Source organism: Giraffa tippelskirchi, chromosome 5 (assembly GCF_054371585.1).
Source record: "Giraffa tippelskirchi isolate mGirTip1 chromosome 5, T2T-mGirTip1v1.2.pri, whole genome shotgun sequence".
NCBI classification, from domain to species: domain Eukaryota; kingdom Metazoa; phylum Chordata; class Mammalia; order Artiodactyla; family Giraffidae; genus Giraffa; species Giraffa tippelskirchi.
Window position 1 is genome coordinate 28,203,509 of NC_137279.1, and position 17,404 is coordinate 28,220,912.

The window sequence follows — 17,404 nt, forward strand, 5'->3', positions numbered from 1 at the left end:
TTTGGCCAAACCGGAAGTTCTGGGCTTTCAGGACGTGAACCCTCTTCACTGGGGCTGCTTGTTGCTTCTGGCTCCAGCCCTCTCCTGGGATCGGTTTTTGAAAAGACAAATGGCAGAGGAAGGGGTATGAGGAGGGGTCAGGGAAGGAAGTTTCAGCAAGGCAGGGCAGCAGGGGCCTCAGCACCACTGGGTCCTGCGTGAAGCAGGGCAGGGGGAGCTGACATCTGTCCTTTCTTCTACCCCCAACTATTGCCCACCCAGCCCGAGCTGGCCTTGGGGTCCATCCTGGGTCCACAGAACCTTCTCCAGGATGCATTTCCCAACGGCCCCATCTCCACGCCACCCTTCCCCTACACAGCTCCCAGACCAGGGCTTTCCTAAAGCCCTCAGGGCCCACACCCCCAACCCCAGCAGACCCCTGCCCAAGGCCCCGGCACCTGAACTTGTCTCCTCTGGGTCCCCTGAGGAAACGTGTCACTTTCCAAACAGGACAGGAATGTGGAGGCTCATGCCAGGTGGACCCACCTCTGCTGGGCACCTCCGATGTGCCGAGCTCAAAGCCACAACCCCAAACACCAACACCCACTTCTCCTTTGTCATTCCAGTGCCCCGGGGACATCCCTGCATGCACCTGCCTTCATGTGCCTCACTGAGTTGATACACCTGTGTTGCACATGTGTGTGTGAGCCTTGGCGCCACAGCCTGCATCCCAACCAAGAGTTCTGTCAACACAGAGTCTGGGACCCAGATGAGCCCCTCAAAAGTGCCCTCTGGGTCCATCCACAGGACTCAGGGCCGGAGTGCATCCTGTGTATGCCCACACCTGGGACACGAAGACCCTGAGGCTGACCAGACACAAGGAGGTCGATTCCCCGAGGGTCTGGAGCAGCAGCCCGGGGTAGGAGCCTGTCCCTCAGAGAGCAGGACCCCAATGGGGAGGAGGGGACCCCTTCCCCAGATGTATGATGACAGGGTGAGGACTGTGTATGGGGGCACTGTGCTCCATGGGGAGAGGGCGTAGGGGTGCAACCTCCTCCCTCCTGGTGGGTGTCTCTTCTCATGGGGTGCTAGACTCCCAAAAGGCAGGACCCCAACATATGACCATGAGGAGGAAAAGCCGGAGCAAAGGTGGGCAAAGACCCCACTTAACAAGACAGGTGTGTTGCCCCCAGGACTCTCGCCAGGGCTTGCTCTGGGGGAAGCAGGCTGGGCTGAGCTTGGAGCCTCTAGCACATGAACCAGAAGTGGGTGTGGATGTGTTAAAGCACTGAAAACAGGGCAGACAGTCCCTGTGTCCAGAGCCAGAGCTAAACCCAGGAGGCAGGTCTGGTCCTCGGCTATAGAGACTCAGGCAGCTCTCCCCACATACCCCCACCCATCCTTGCGTTGGCATTTCACTGTGGCAATAGCACTGAGATACCTCAGTGCTTTACTCCCATGGTTCTAGATCAGGTGGGGCCACACTGGGCCCCCAGCACAGGCCAGTGGGCATCCTGCCCCGCCCAGCTTTGTTCTCTGCAGCCCGGTCGCCCCTGATTACATTAGTTTGGCATCCAGCCCCACCCCACCTGTGGCATGAGGCTCCAGGTATGGCACCCCCACGGGCTGGTAAATAACCAGACTGGGTGGGTGGAGGGTCTTCCAGAGGCTACTGCACCCCTGGGGTCCTGATCCAGCCCCCACCTGAACCTGAGGGTGTTGTAACTGTGGCAGAAACGTGGGGTTGCAGATGGCATAAGGAGCCACTGGCTTGGGGTGTGAAGGTCAGTGTGCCTTGGTCCCTGAAGTGGTGCCAGGAAGGGCCTGCACTGTCCCCAGACTGTGCCTAGACCGGCGGTGAGGGGGAGGGACCACTGCCAGCGAGGACTTGGGGTGCCACTCAGCCCACCTGCTCCTGGCCAAGCAGACAAGTTTGCTGCCTTCATCAAAGCAGCCCCAGCTTCTCCCTGCAACTGTACCCCACCCTGAAGACCTCCACTTTCAGAGCTGAGTGCCGCCACGTTGCCTCTCCCAGCCTCTCCCTTCCTGGGGGCCCCACCCATAGATGCCCCCTGCTTGCTTCCTCATCCCTTGTCCACACGGTTTTCCTCCCAAACATCTCTCACCTCATCCACTGCCCTCCACCCATCCCCACTGCCCTGGGCCAAGCATCCAGCCCTGTCCAAAGGGGCCTTCCCACACCCTCTCACCGCTCATTATGTCCATGGGGGCCTCTCCACTGGCCCTCAGACCCTAGTCCCCCACCCATCCCCGGGCCTGCCTTCTGGGCTGCAGCCTTCGGGGCCCCCAACTGCCCCCTGCTCACTGTCCCACAGGGTGAGTCTGTGCTGCCCCCCTCCACGACCTCAGTCTCCAGAGCACAGGCCCCTGGCTGCCCCTCAGAGGTCCCCTCCCTGTCAAGGCTTCTGTCAGGTTCGCCCCTGGTCCCCAGGCCCCACCTGTGCCCGCTTCTCCGGGCACAACCTCAGCTCCCATGGCTGACCAACCATGGCTGCAGGAGACACCCCGTTCGGCTATGCCTCCGGGTGAACGCCATGCTCCTGCAAGGGGAGCCCCCCTGACCTGTTTGGAGGCCTCCTGGGGACCCTACTCTCCTACCATGTCATCTTTAAACAAAAGCTGCCCTGACCCCAGCGGCCCCTCTAGCTCCTGTCCTATTTCCTCCTCCTTCCCTCCTCCCTCCCCCCTCCCTCCTCCCTCCTCCTGTCTGGCTCCTCCCTCCTGCTGCTCAGCCGGACTCTCTTCAAGGCCACAGTGACCTCCCTCTTCCTCCTGGCCTGGCCCTGGCTTTGTCCTCCCTCTTGGTGCTGTTCTCAGATGCTGCCAGGGCCCTCCGGCTCCCCCTACCTCTCCACCTGGGCCGTCTCTGCCTCCCCCATCCCCCAGTCATGTTGCTGCCTATTCTGACCAGGTCTCTTCCTTCTGCAGCTCCCACATCCCCGACCCAGGCCCACCAGGATGCTAGAATCCTGGAGTGGAGTTCCTGCGTGTCTGGTCAGGACCCAGACCTAATGCAGCCAGGCTCCTGTCCCCCGTTGCCCTGGGGCCCCGGCCACAGTTCTAAGCAGAGTCGCATCCACCAGGGAGGGAGGCTCACCAGCCTTGGTCCTTCTCATCAGACTTCTCAGAATCTTTCTTAAAATATCAACTAACAGATTCTTTCCCAATTGCTGTCCTCACCTTTAGGGGTCTCAGCTTTTGGTGCCCCTCCCTGTGCCCAGTGAGGAGGAGGCTGGGCGCTCTTGTCCAGAGGCACGGACTCCTCAGCAATTAGCTCTGATGTCCATGAATCTCGTGGTAGCTGATCTCCTGGTCACTGACACCTTGGGGTCAGCCAGACGTCATTGCAGGCCACCCCCGGATTCCAGGCCCACAGACCCACTTCCTGCCCTGGATCCCAGCTGATGTGTCTCACCATCACCTTGTACGTACTTGCCCAAAGCTGGGACCTGGATCCCCCAACCCTGCCCTCTCCCGTTTCAGTCACTGCAGTTGACCACATCCACCCAGGGACCCCTCACTCTCCGAGCGCCCTGATGGCCCGAACATAGCCCTTGCCAGCTTATCACTGCCTCCTCTGCTTCCTGCAGGAGTCAGGGCCCAGACCATGAACAAGCAGTAGGCGACTGGATTCCACATTGCCTGTCATCTGGCTCAAAGGGCAGGCAGGCGGAGGTTTCCTGTTGGAGCCTTCAGCAGCATGGGGGTGAGGGGACCAAACTGAGCTGCGGGCACATGGTGGGTCCATTGATGACCATAGGAAGTGTGCGGATGGTGAGTCTGGGACATGGAGGCACACAGAGGTGGATCCCAGGCTGGGGGCTACCTGGTGGGTTTTCCTTCAGGTTATGAAGATGTTCTGGAACTAAATACAGGTAGTGGCTGCACAGCATGGCAAATACACAGTGTCACAGAACTGTTGATTCTAAAATGGTTCATTTTATGTGAATTTCACCTTGATTAAGAAAACAAAACTCCCTTGCGAAACACACCCTTACCCAGTCCCGTCAGACCAGGATTCAGGGGCTGCACGGGTCCCTTCCCACCACTCACCCCATGGGGCTGCCCACCACCATTTCTGTTTTGGGGAGCCCTGAATGAGCCCTGGGCTCAGAAAGTTCAGCTTTTCCCTGAAATCAGGGAAGCCAGTCTTCCCTCCTGTGCAAATGACAAACAAACATGCTCAGCACCAGGTGGGCAGCCCAAGAGCACAATTAGACTGCAGCGAGTGGAAAAACGGGGTGTAATTTTTCTCCTGTCCCATCCCCCGAGGCAGCCCCAGGCATCTCGGTGACACTTCCCTGCCTTTGGAGACCAATTACCCAGGTGGAGGAGATGAGCGGCCCAGCAGCCTCATTAACTCACCGCCTCCGAGGGAGGCAGCCCAGCGAGGGCGTCTGGTCCCATAAGCACAGCTCAGCCGGCCCCAAGGGCCTGGAGGTACAGAAAGAGCCTGGCTGTATCTGGCCCCCACGTGGGCTTGGGGCCCTGCCAGCAGGAGCCACCATGCCCCACCACCAGAGGCTGAGGGTGCCCAGCAGTGCCGGGCTACAGAGCCTTCTCCCTGCTGTGGCAACAGCCCAGCTGCTGCCCGCCTTTCCTGGAGCCTGGTTGCATCAGACAAGGCCACTGCACAAGGCCCCAGCAGCCCTGAGGCCAGGACGTGCCCCACCCAGCACACCAGGCCGGAGCTGCCTGCTGTCCAGGGCGATGAGGGCCCCTGACTTGACTTGTGGGCTGGGCTCTGCCTCCTTGGGGTCCCCACAGCGGGCCTCCTCCCTGAGGTGATACATGCCGGGCTTCTGGATGGTTCCCCTTCTGTCCTCTGTGAGGCAGCAGCTCAGACTCAGTTGGGGGCAGGGCCAAGCTACAGGCTGGCTCTGGTACAACTTCCCAAATGGCCATTGACCCCTTGGAAGCCTCTCAAACTTCCTGTGGCAGGACCCAGGGTCCAGGGCCCAGAAGCAAGAAGAACCCAGGGCCTCGCTTCCCATTCCCCCCTCGGAGGCACCGCCCAGGGCCTGACTCTGATGGGCCAAGACACTTCCTCTTTGTCCCCATCCAGGCAGAAGGGGCCACAGATGGGCATTTGTGGGCACAGGTGGCATGGCCCTGGACCCTCCCTGGCTCAGGGCAGCTATTCCCCACATGGTGCCCAGAAGGCTCAGTGGGGGCTTACCCCACTGCATATCAAGGCTCCATGCCCCCTCTCCCTGGAGGTCACCCCACCTGATCCCACACCCCTTTCACACTGGCCCCTAACACCCCTGCACCCATGATCACATCTGACTCTGACTCAAGGTACAGGACAAATGTGCCCTGTTCATCCAGTCTACCCCCCTCCCCATGCCCCACCACTCTATCCAGTCTGGCTCCTAAGAGGAGACCCTGTAAAACAGGCCCCTGCAGGGAGAACATGGCAGAAGCAGCCAAGGGGCTCCCGGGAGCCAGAATAGGGTGTCCCCGAGGGGGACCCAGGGACAGGATGGAGAGCGGGGGGCTTCAAAACCTAGACTGAGCCCCATGCTGATCCTGCCTGATCTCGTGGCTGACCCCTTCTCACCTCACTGACCTCATCTGATCTTCTCACCCCTCCTGACCTTCACACTGACCTCACCTGACGTCCTTCTGACCCTTCCTGACCTCATTTGACCCCCTCTCTGACTCCCTCCTGACCTCACTGACCTCACCTGACCTCCCCTGACCCTCTTCTGACCTTCTCACTGACCTTACCTGACCCCCTCTGACCTCATGCTGACCTCACCTGACTTCCTCCTGACCCCCTCCTGACCTTCATGCTGACTTCACCTGACCCCCTTTCTGAGCCCCTCCTGACCTAATCACTGACCTCATCTGATCTCCTCCTGACCCCCTCCTTCCTTTGATCAGGATTTTTGAGCCCCTACTTCCTGCCATGGCTAGGGGTGGGGGGGAGCTCACAGGGATAGAGAAGAGGACCCTCCCAGAGGAAGGGCAGTGTGTCCAAAGGCCAGGAAGGCCCCTAGAAGGCGTGGCTGGGATGGAGCCAAGCCAGTGCTGAGGGTCATGTAGAGCCAGACACAGCAGGAGGTGGGACCTGGGCTGTGGGCAACCACAAGGGCTGAGCTGGGCAAGGACGAGGGGCGGGAGACGGAGGAGGCTGCAGACCCTGTGCCAGCCAGACCCTACTCAGGGTAGTGAGGGGGGCAGTGGACATCCCTGAAGAGCCCACCACCCTCCCCGCATTTGGTGGGCACTGGAGCCCACCCTCCCCCTGAATCTGAGTTTTCAGGCAAATTCGTTGTCAGCAGTGGCTGCAGCTGATTTGGGACGCAAATCTGAACCAGCTGCACAGACGCCTCCTCGCCCGGGTGCGGCCCGCCCAGTGGCGGGTGCAGAGCAGGGTGGGAGGCGGGAGTCGGGGCGGGCTCTGCTCAGCTCAGGCTCCCCAGGAGGCAAAGTCACCCCTCTGGGTTGTGGGGCCACTGGAGTGTGGGCACCAGGAGGGGCAAGCGTCCCTGAGGATCCTGGGACTCCCCTGTGCCCACCCAGCCCCTGCCTGCCTCGGGGGGGGGGACTCTGTCTCCTGCCCGCTGCCCGCCACCCACCCTGTGGGGCCAGCATCACGCAGCCCTACTTGTGGGAGAGGACAGAGGTCCACTGCCACTGTTAGTAAAGCCAGCGCCGCTGGAAGGCCACCTAGGACACTTTGCTGTTGCTTCACCTTCTCATGGGGAAGCGCCACAGCTACCTTGGCACCTGGTGCCAGCGAGAGGGACACAGAAGCCCACCCTCCCGTCTGGTGTGTTGTGGCCCAAAGCCAGGCCTGGACAGCTCTGCATGTCCCCTCACTGTGGTGGGAATTCCAGTGTCACTCATGCACTCTCTCAGTCAACACCCGTACCCGCAGGAGCGGCCATGCCCGGGCCTGGTTAGTGGTGAACCAGATGAGAGTGTAACTGACGGGCACGTCTGGGCGCGGCAGCTGGGCGCGGTGCGGGTGGGGCTCTAGACACAGGTGCCCAGGCTTCACTGAGAGGTCACGTGGGGCAGAGACACCCAGAGTGGGCACGAGAGGCTGTGGGGGAGGGGAGGCCGGTGGAGGACAGGGGCCAGTGGCCTGAAAGGGCAAATATGCAGGGGCGGCGGGGGCCGCAGCACTGACCTGGGGCTGATGGCAGTGGTCAGAGATGATGGGCCAGCCCTCCTGGGCCTGGAGCTGAATAGTCCAGGGGGCCAGAGGGCTCCTGGTGGACACAAGGTGGGGCTGTGGCAGGCAGTCCAGGAAGGTCAGTGTCTATTAGACACGCAGGGGCAGAGGGCACAGGGTCAGGAGATGGGAACTCCTGGATGCAGAGTCTGTGTGGTGCTTCTAGGGGGACCTTGTTCATCAGACAAAAATGCATGTGTTGGGGTGAGGAGTATCCACCCTGAGGTGAGGAGTGTCATTCTCAAACGTCCTGAAGAAAAAAATGGTGTCTGCTATGGGCTGAGTTGTGTCCCCAGATCCTCAGTTGGAAGCCCTGACCCTCATGGGCTGGTGTCTGCAGCTGGAGCCTCGGGGGTGCTCAGGGTGAGGTGGGGTCCATGAGAGGTGTGGTGCCCTTGTAACAAGAGGAACACAAAGGGATCACCTCCCTGCTCACACATCAAGGCGAGGCCACCTGCAGACCAGGAAGGGCCTCACCAGACCCAGACCTGCCTGTATCTTGGGCCTCCCAGACCCAGTTCTGTGGGAACAGCATCTTATCTATGCTGCTCTCGGCTATAGTGACTTGTTACAGCTGCCCCAGCTGACTGATTCGTATTGTTCCTGTCACTCTCCTCTAAGTTGGGATTTATTTCAAAAGAAAAAGGGTGAAAATGCCATGGAGGAAAGCCTCTGAACAAAACAAGACCCCAAAGAGTGCCGGGCCCTCCTCAGGCTCAGCAGTGCCCGGGGTGGGAGGCAGTGGGGGTGCGGGGGCTCCAAGGTCACTCTTGCTCAGAGAAGGCAGCAGGGCACCTGGCACGAAGCAGGGAGTGGAGAGGCGGCACTGACACCATCTGAGAACTGAGACCAGTGGCCTTGCAGAGCGTGATGCTGACTCTGGGCTACAGGTTCCTAGAGATCCAGGGTGGGCATGACCCAAGGAGGCCCCCAGAAGCCCAAGCGATCACAGTGGGCATGGGGGGAGGCCAGGCAGGAGAAGGCCTTGGGGGCTAGGGTGCCAGATTGCCCTGGGCAGGGGCAGTCAGGCTGGTGGTGGCCAGGGGTCTGAGGTGCTATGTGAAAGAGTAAAGATGTTGCTTTGGGGACACAGTGGCCCCATGACTGTGACAAGGCATCTGTCCAGGGGGTTCAGATGAGGCCTCGGCTCTGTGGACAGCTCTCCCAGGACAGAGGGGCTACTGGGACCTGAGGCACTCAGACCCTGAGCCAGTCTTTGCTCAGAGCCTCTGGGCAGGGGGTGCAGGGGAGCCCAGAGGCAGCTGGCCCCATCAGGCCTCAAGTGTCCAGAGTTCCGTCTGGGCCTCCCAGAGGTGAGGGAAGGCCTGGGGAGGAGGGGGCGAGACAGGCCACTGCAGAGGCAGCACCGCCCATACAATTTACCTGAATCATTTCTATCTGCCCCAAGGTGTCCCTGCTGGAGGCTTCCCTGCAGCTCTGGTTCCAGCTGGTGCCCCTCAAATAGATGCCCTGAACCCAGAGGCCAGAGCAACCTTGAGGCCCCCAGAAGCACAGGCGGGCAGCACTAAGGCTGAGGTCCCAGCACCTTGGTCTGAAGATGCTTGGTCCAGAGCCTCATAGTTCACAGTGTGTCAGAGGATGGGGCACTGGGGTGAGTCCCAGCTGGTCTGCTCCACCAGAACCTGCGGGCCTTGCCTGTGTGCTTAGCATGACATCTGGGGCCCTGGCTGAAGGGCCTCCCAGCTCCCCAATTCTGTCCCATCTGGGCCAGCTCCCAGGACTTCCCTCCCAAACAGCCAGCTCCAGCTGTCCAAGATGGGGTTCGCATCCTGGAACCCCTCAGCTTCTCAGGGTGGGAGCCACCTGGTCCTGAGCAGGTGTCAAGTACACCCAGCAGGGGCCCCCACAGACTTGTGGAGATGACCATGCCAGTGCAAAGTGCCAGGTCAGGGGCCCAGGAATGTTCAGACCAGACCAGACAAGAGGCCTCAGGGACCCTTGAGCTCTAGGCGCCCCGCCAAGCCCAAGCACAGGACGGTGTGGGGGTGGAGGCCAGAGGGACCTGGGACACAGCCCCCCTCGTGGCCTCAGATGGGAGCCAGAGGCCCCCAGCCCTTCCCAAGGTCGCCCCGCCTCGGCTCCCCACCAATTCCTCTGTCCTCAGCTTCCCCTGACACCTCCACCCACAGCCACCTGCTCTGTCCCCTGATGCCCCCGGGACATCTGCCAGGGTTATGGTGGGACTCTTGCAGATATACTTAAATGAACTTCTTATATCTGATAGTTTCAGACTGCAGAGCCATTGCGAGTTCCCGTGGACCCACAGCCAGTTTCCCCTACTGTCAGGTCAGTGATGCCACTACAGCATGTTTCCGTGGGCTCCCGTCCCACCTCGCCCGGTTTCCTCATTTCCCACCCGGGACCCCACATGACATCAGTTGTCACATGTGCCTGGGCTCCTCTGACTGCGACAGGCCCCAGACCCCCTTGTTCTGTGACCTTGGCCTGTGCAGGAGGTCTGGCCAGGTATGTGCCCGTCATGTCTGTCATGTGCCCCTCTGCTGGGCTTTGTCTAATATTTTTCTCACACTTAGCCTGGGGCAGGGCCTCAGGAGGAGCCACAGGGCTGCAGCCCTGCTCATCATATCACATCGGGGCACCTGTTCTCACATCACCAGTGGGACCTTTTTAATTTCAAATATTTCTGAACTCCATAGTTCTGGGTCCTCCCCAGCTACAGACCCCAACAGGGTTGACCCCTGCCCCTCCATCCCCACAGCACCAGAACCCAACCCACGGGCTCTCAGAGGCGGGCTGGGCCAGGGTACCTTGGTCTCTGGTAGCCCAGTTGGGCAGAGGCTCTGCAAGCAGAGTGCCCAGCTGCTGACATGCTGAGCCCAGGAGCCCAGAGGGCTGACCACTGAATTTGGCGCCCTAGAGGCCACTGGGGGCCTCAATGTGTCTAAGAATGATGGACACAGAGTTTCAGACTTCTGGCCCAGTGTTTTCTGGACACCGTGACCAGGTGTGGCCCTCAGAGAGACGAGATTGAGGCAACAAAGTGCTTCTGGGTCTCAGGCACGGGGTCAAGGTCAAGGCTGACTCAGGCTGCAGGAACAAATTGCAGCACTGGCACAGCCTGCGGGTGTTGCCACCAGGCCCTGCCTGAACAATGGGGTCTGAAAGCGTGGCCCAGGGCTGGAAGGTGGGGACGAAGCAGTCAGGACTCATCTAGGGGGGCCAGAGAGAAGTCCCAGCACTGGAGTGACCCCAGCCTGCCCGTGGGCACCAGAAGGCCTTCAGGGCAACGTGTGGGGTGCCGTAAGGGCGAGGGACCTGGAGTGAAGTTGCTGAGCTTTCTGGCTTGAACCCTTTGGCCCTGAGCTGGGGACAGGCAACAGGTCCTAGGTCCTTGGGCCAGGTGGGAGGAGCTGAGGCCAAAAATAGTGGAAAGGTAGATCAAAAGATGGAAGAAAGAGGGTCCCCTCTCAGTGCAGCAGTTGATTATGGCAGGGCCCAGCCTCCTGCGCTTACCTGTCAGCACAGTGGGAGGAAGTGGCCTCTGCGGGGAACACCTGGCCCCACGGATCAGGGACAGAAAGCCTCTGGAGAGCAAGTCCAGGGGTGCAGGCGCTGCAGCCCCACCCCCACCCTGGAGCACAGCTCTCCAGCCTGGCCTTCCTGGGACGGGGTCTCCATGCTTCAGATAGCTCCGGATGGGAAGAGGTGGCCGAGCCATGCCCCACAGGGTGCCCTGTTCCTGGGCAGAACCTCCAAGTCCAGACCCCAGACACTAGCACCTGCCCTACTGGACTAGCAACTAGACCTTTCTCCCAGTTCCTGGAGCCAAGCTGCCTGTCTTCCAAGGCAGTGTCAGTTGCAGTAGCTGAAAGCAAAGTTAGCCACAGCCCCTCCCCAATCCAGGTCAACACCACTGACTTGGTGGAGGGCCAGGGAGGAGTGAGTGACAGAGCTTGCCCCCTCTGTGGGGGTGCTGCCCCCAGGGACAGCTGCCCAAGTGGGCCCACACGGGGCTGCTCGGCGGCCCCCAGCATCTACCCACACCTGCCCCAGGTATTTGCTCTGCTGAGGTGAGGAGGTGAGTCAGAGGAGCCTGCAGAGGTGAAACGGCCCGTCCCAACCGGAAGTGCAGGGACTGGTAAGGCGACTCAGTAAGGTGTCCCCCAGGGAGCCCAGAGCTGGCTAAAAGCTGAGAGAGGTCCTGCTCCCAAGTCCAAGGCTCAGGGGCTCCAGGGCCCTGCCCTTGCCCCAGCACAGTCACAGTGGGAAGGCCATCCCTCGGCACCCAAGGTGGGACCCTCTTGGGCCTGGCTTCCAGGCTGAAGCTGAGCCCTGGGGTCGCCGGGAGCCTGCAGCAGTCTGTGGCTGGCCGCCATGCAGGAAGTAGCCGCAGCCACAGCACAATGGCCCTTTGTCCTGCCTGCCCCGCCCCGTGAGGCCTCAGCCCCAGAGAGAGGGCTGAGGGGCTAGGGGCCAGCTCACCACCAGCTCTACCACCAGCCCGATTGTGTCCCCAAGTGGGGGAGGGCTTTTGTCACCCCTCCCAGGTCAGGCTTCCCTGTCCCTGAAGAGCCTGTCTTGCTGGCCCCGCCCCCTCCTGCTGCCATGGCAACATCTGCACCCAGCAGGTAGGCTGGGCCAGAATCTTTGTCTGGTGGCCACTGGTTTCTCCAGGGATCCCAGCACCCAGTATAGCTGCTGCCCGCGGGCTGGGACAACGTGAGCCTGGTGGGCTATGGGGCGTCACCCCGCTAACCCTTCAGGGCCTGGACACCTGGCTGTCACTCTCCCCTTGGAGGAGGCCAGAGGCTCTGGGCCCGCCCACCCTTACTCCCTGGATACGTATCCTGGCTGGCAGGGAAGTGCTGCCCTAGAGGGACCAGGGCCTCTGCACAGGGAGGAGCTCACTGCTGCTCCACTAGGAGTGACGACCCCAGCTCAGGCCTCGAGGTGGCCATCAGCAGAGCTCAGAGGTTCCAGAGTGTCCTGGGACCCCACCTGGGCTGGCTAGGGTTGCCTGCAAACACTGTAGGGGCAACGGGAACATCTCAACTGACGTTTTGTTGAAAACTGAGGGATGAAATGCATGCAAACCTGCCAAGACCTCCTCGGTCACCTTGCCAGCACAGGGCCCAGTCTCACTCGGGTCATTTTTCCTTCTCGAGACTTAGGCAGAACAGGCAAGGAGAGCCCTGAGCGGTCACTGCAAGGTCAAGGGTGGGCAGTTAGCCAGACCAGAATAGCCCTCTTCAAAGTGATGCACTGGGGTATGTTCCAAGTGGCTTTCGCCATGGGGGGGGTGGGCCTGGCTCCTGGGCCACAGGATTAGCTGAGCTGCTTTCTGACCTTTCTGACCCTGGGCTAAAAGCAGACCTCAGCGGCACCACTGTGGCCAGCTAGGGTAGCCTCCATGGTAGGGGGTCCCCTTGCCCCAGGGCAGCTGCCCAGTAGAGCGGCCTTAGGAAGCCCTGTGAGTGTGCCCAGGTGTCTCTGAGTCTGGAGGAAACTCTGAGTTGGCAGGAAAGGGTCCCCACCTGGTGATGACAAAATTAGAGCCGCCAGGCAGGCCAGAAACTAAGAGGAGGTTTACTTTTGCCTCTTTTCGGGCCAAGCGACCAGTCGACCCTCAGATGTTCCCTTCTAGGGGCAGGGGCTCCTCCCATGACTGTCTCCCTTCCTGCACCCAACTCTATGCTCCTTCCTGGCAGAGCTGAGCAGGCCCTTGGTCCCCACCGCATCCTGGCCCTCAGGGCTTAGTGGAGAGGCCCTCCTCCCTGGCAGGCAGCACCGGGGAGGGCAGGGTGTGAGACTGAGGAGGAGGTTGGTTCGAACAGCCCCTCCTCCCACTTCTGTCCACCGACAGTGCCTCAGTCTCCTCAAAAGATGGTACCCATGGGATGCCTGTGTCCTGTCTCACCCCTATACAAACACAGACACCTAAGTGGGCATCAGGGCGGGTGGGCATCCTGACAATCCCAAGGAGGGGCTAGGGCCCAAGGGTCGAGGATTAGAGGTCACCACCGCTCCCAGGACTGCCTTCCAGACACCCCACACCAGGCCCAGGGGGCCAGACCAGCTCCAGGCCGCTCCTTTTCCAGACTCAGGGAGTGGAGTGGCCTGGGGCGTCCAGGTGGCAGTGAACTCAGAACCATGCTCGAGGGGCCCATGGCAGATTTCTGGATCCCCACCGTGACCCCACTATTGATTCTGGGGGCCGTACCCTCCTCTGCATCCCCCAGGTGTGGGCACAGCACCCCTTGGAGTTGTGCAGCTGCCAGGGAGCCCTCTGGGATTGACTCAGTGCTCTGGCCTCATCCATCCCTGGAGGACAGCCTCTGGGCCACAGAGCCCCTCCCGGGGTGGAGTAAGGCCGGGGCCAGCAGCCCAGGGACAGCCCTGTCACATGAGTTTCCAGCATGGCTGCTGGGTTCATTACAGAGAGTAGCTGGGCCTTTGGGATCTCTCTGTTGTTGGGCTAATTACTGGAATCACTGTCCTTTCATTACAGGCCCTTCCCTGGGGGCACACAGCAAGCATGAAGTCCAGCTGGACTGGGGCCCTGTCTCTCCCACCCTGTGAACCCCAACACAAAACCTTGCACCCCAGTCTAGAGGTCTAAAGTGTGGGCCCCCGGGGCTGCCAAGACCTCGGTCACCAGGCAGACCCCCCACCCTTCTCAGCAGCCTGGCTCCCCTAGCATGTGGGCTGGTATGACACGCGGCCTGATCTGGGCCACCTAGCGACCATGGAGGTGGGCTGGGGGCAAACAGGAGAAGGGTTCTGAGAGACCCACGCAAAGCAGACCCTCCACTTCTGCCACAGCTGGGGCTGGGGGCCTGGAACCAAGAGGTCAGGTCCAGTCTCTGCCCTTGGTCAGCGGGAGGCCACTGCCCCAAGGGTCAGAGGCACCACCGGAGCCACCTGGGGAAAAGCAGGGGTATTGAGCATGACCCCCCTCCACTCCCTCCCTGGTTCGGCAAGGCAGCCCCAGCCCCTGGACAGGAGCTGCTGCCCGGCCGCCCCGGCCACTGGCTCACACGCTCCAGTGCAGTCCCTGCCGAAGCTCCTTGCCCTGGTTTTTGTTCAACCTGGCCGGCGGGTGAGTTGGGCGAGGCGGGGGCAGGAATGTGTGCAGGCCCTGCGCCCGCCCGGCCGCTGCGTCACTAGCTGCCTCCCTCCCGGCCTATGGGAGCCCGGGGGACACACCTGTCGGCCGCCGGGAGTGGAGATTGGTCGGCCTGGAGCAGGCACCTGCGTGGGGAGGGGGGGGAGGCCCTACATGTAAGGCGAGCCGGGGCCTCGCCGCCTCTTCCCAGCCCTACCCGGAGCCGCCTCCATTGTTCCCGGTCGCTCTCAGAACTTCCCCCAAGGCCCAGCAAGCCGTCCACTGCACACGCGTGGACCTCGGGTTCCTTTGTGCGGAGCCTCCACCGAGGGCGGTGGGCCTCGGGTCTGCCCAGGCGACAGGCAGCTCTCTCGGTCGGGCCGAAGCCAGACCTGGGCGCCGGGGCCACGGACCAGGGGCTGACAGGTACTCGGGGAGACTGGCGCCAAGGCGTCCCTGGCGTCCATGCAGAGGCCTGGTGGGTCCCAGATACAGGGGCCCGGCTAGGCTCAGGCTGTGGGCAGAGGCGGGAGGGGCTCCTACCCTACTCTTCCAGGCCCAGAACCTGTTGGGGCAGGTTGGTGCGGGAGGAGCTGGAGGCAGCCACCCTGGGCAGAGAGCCTCCCTCGGGCCCTCACCACCGACCTGGGGAGGACGATGTGATGGTGGCGACAGCCAGTTGGCCACAGAATCCAGTAGGGCCAGGACCTGGGGAAGGGTGGCCCTTCCTCTCTGAGGAGAAGTTGGGCCTCGGGGGTCGGGAGAGCAGGGTTGGGGGCCTGGAGCCACCCCGTGGCCCAGGATGGTCAGCGTACACAGGCCACGTCCATGGGACCAGTACTGGGTGGTGGGGGTCTTCCCTCCCAACCAGAAGGCCACGAGACCTTCTGGAAAGCCCTTTGCTGCGTTGGCCACTGAAGTGCTGGTTCTGAGGTGTCTTTTCATCCAGAGCCGGTGTCAAGGAGGCCTGAGATGCCGGCAGCTCTAAGCCATTTCTGGGTTTCTGGGCTTTGCTCCTGGGCAGGGCTCAGTTTTGCCAGGGGCCACACTGGGCTGGAGCTGGTGTGGCCTGGATTTGCTGCTGTTTCCTACCCGCTCCTGTCTGAGGCGCCAGTAGAGCCGGAACCACCTCAGAGGAGGTGCAGGCCGGCTTGCCAGCGACGCATTATGGGGTCAGGTCCAAAGTCTGTCCTAAAGATTCTCTACCTAAACTCAAAGTAGCGCCCTCGCCGCACCACCACAAACACCCTGTCCAGCAGTGAGGCCGCGGTGCCTCGGCCCCACACACTGGCCCTGAGCAAGCTGGCCTGAGAGCTTGCTTCACAGCCCAGGCATTGGCCTTTGTGGGATGTTTTGAAGTTTAGGAAATGAAACCTTGATGTGACAGAGGTTAGCCATCTCCGAGGCATAGTATAGAGTTCACTGTTCCTGACGAATGAAACTTCAAGGGCAGAAGCACAGGCTGTTTAATTAATCCACTGGTGGTTGGTTTCATTTTCCTTTTTTTCTAGTAACTCAAATGAAATGCTTCAAAGTTAGAGCCATTGGCAGCAGATTGAATTAGGCAAAATAAGTTTTGTATTCATGAAAATGGATGCAGTTTTCTGTGCATTTTCAGGCATGTTGGTCATCTGCAAATACCTTACTTGCAAAATCTGGTGGATTTAGGAGTAGGTAAAATAGCCCACAGAAGCTGCTGGCCTCCTGAGGAGCCTGGTCTGTCCTCTGGTGTGGGGAGGGCACCCCAAAGGGCTTAGGGGGGATGGCGGCCTGGCCTCAGATGTGCAGCTCCGGCCATACCTGCGTGCAGATGGGCCAGCTTCGGGCCACCCCCGCCCCAGCCTCCCTGCCCAGCTGGCTGATCCGGCCACGCAGAGGGGTTGGGTTTCTGTGCTTTGTTCTCTGCGCGGCCTCACCATTGATTAAGGCCCGTCGGGCAGGTTAACCAGCCTGCTGGTTTTTCACGCTGGGATCATGTTCCCCACCCCACCCTGTCCTGTGCAGGTGGGACCCGCTAGACCAGGCAGGCTAGGTGCCCTCCAGGTGGGCTACTTGCTCTGCAAACAGGAGATGCTCTGATTCCTAGATGTCCTCAGCTGAGCCCCGTCGGAATGGTGATGGTTAACCATACCCCGCACCCAGGACCGCACGCTGGCTCCACTCCTACCAACAACTGACCAAGAAAGCACCATTGGGGGCACTTGGAAACAGGGAACATTTATTTTCACTTTTCATGTCAGCCAGTAAGACTTACCAGCCTACAGCAAGCCAGGTGCACAGCAACCCAGGCTGTTGGCCCATGTGAGAGTCACACTGAGGCCCAGGCCAGAGTGTCAGTCTTTCCTTGTGGAATTCAGGTTCTGAGTTTAGGAGAAGAGTGCGATTCTGTCCTGGGGCTCAGAAGGGAGCACTCTGCTGCCCACCAGACCCAGGTCTCTGCCTCCTGGTGAAAATGTAACAGCCAATGTGCTGGTAGGGAGCAGACAATGGGAGTAGCTCATCCATCCTCTTGTAGGGGGGCTGGCCAGGGCCTGTGGGGTCTCCCAGACCCTCATTGGTCCCCAGCAGGGTTGGCCATGAGCAGCCGAGGGCATAGAGGTCAGGCAGGGGAGGTACCTGGCATAAGTGATGGCTGTAAGGAGGGATGCTGGGCCCAGTCCCAGCCCCCATGTCCTGACCACTGGGAGTGGAGCCGAAATTTAACTCAGCTCTGAAGGTGAAGTCTAAACGGCTTCACTTAGCAGAAAAAAAAGTGAACTGACTTTACAGGTCTGAGGGATGGACAATGAAAGCCAAGGTTGGGGCCAGAAGGTTGAGGGCCTAGATCCCAGCCAAGGGCACCACTCTCTGAGCCTGGACACGGTCACCTGGAGGAGAGTCCAGGCACCCGTGAAGCTGCCTCCCTGTGTGTGTCCCCCAAAGGCAAAAGAAAGGCAAAGTGTTAGTCGCTCAGTCGTGTCCAGTTCTTTGTGACCCCGTGGACTGTAGCCCACCAGGCTCCTCTGTCCATGGGATTCTCCAGGCAAGAATACTGAAGTGAGTAGCCATTCCCTTCTCCAGGGGATCTTCCTGACCCAGGGATCAAACTGGGTCTCCTGTATTGCAGGCGGATTCTTTACCGTCTGAGC

General features: G+C 60.7%; 1 protein-coding gene across 1 annotated transcript in view; it reads left to right on the forward strand.

Moving 5' to 3' along the window:
* The first annotated feature begins 11,669 nt into the window (after positions 1-11,669).
* TTLL10 (tubulin tyrosine ligase like 10) overlaps positions 11,670-17,404 on the forward strand; it is a 29,335-nt gene continuing 23,600 nt past the window's right edge. The window contains exon 1 of the mRNA XM_081488173.1: positions 11,670-11,799. Coding sequence (XP_081344299.1) covers positions 11,777-11,799 — 23 coding nt within the window. The 5' untranslated portion in view covers positions 11,670-11,776. The remainder of the gene's footprint in view (positions 11,800-17,404) is intronic.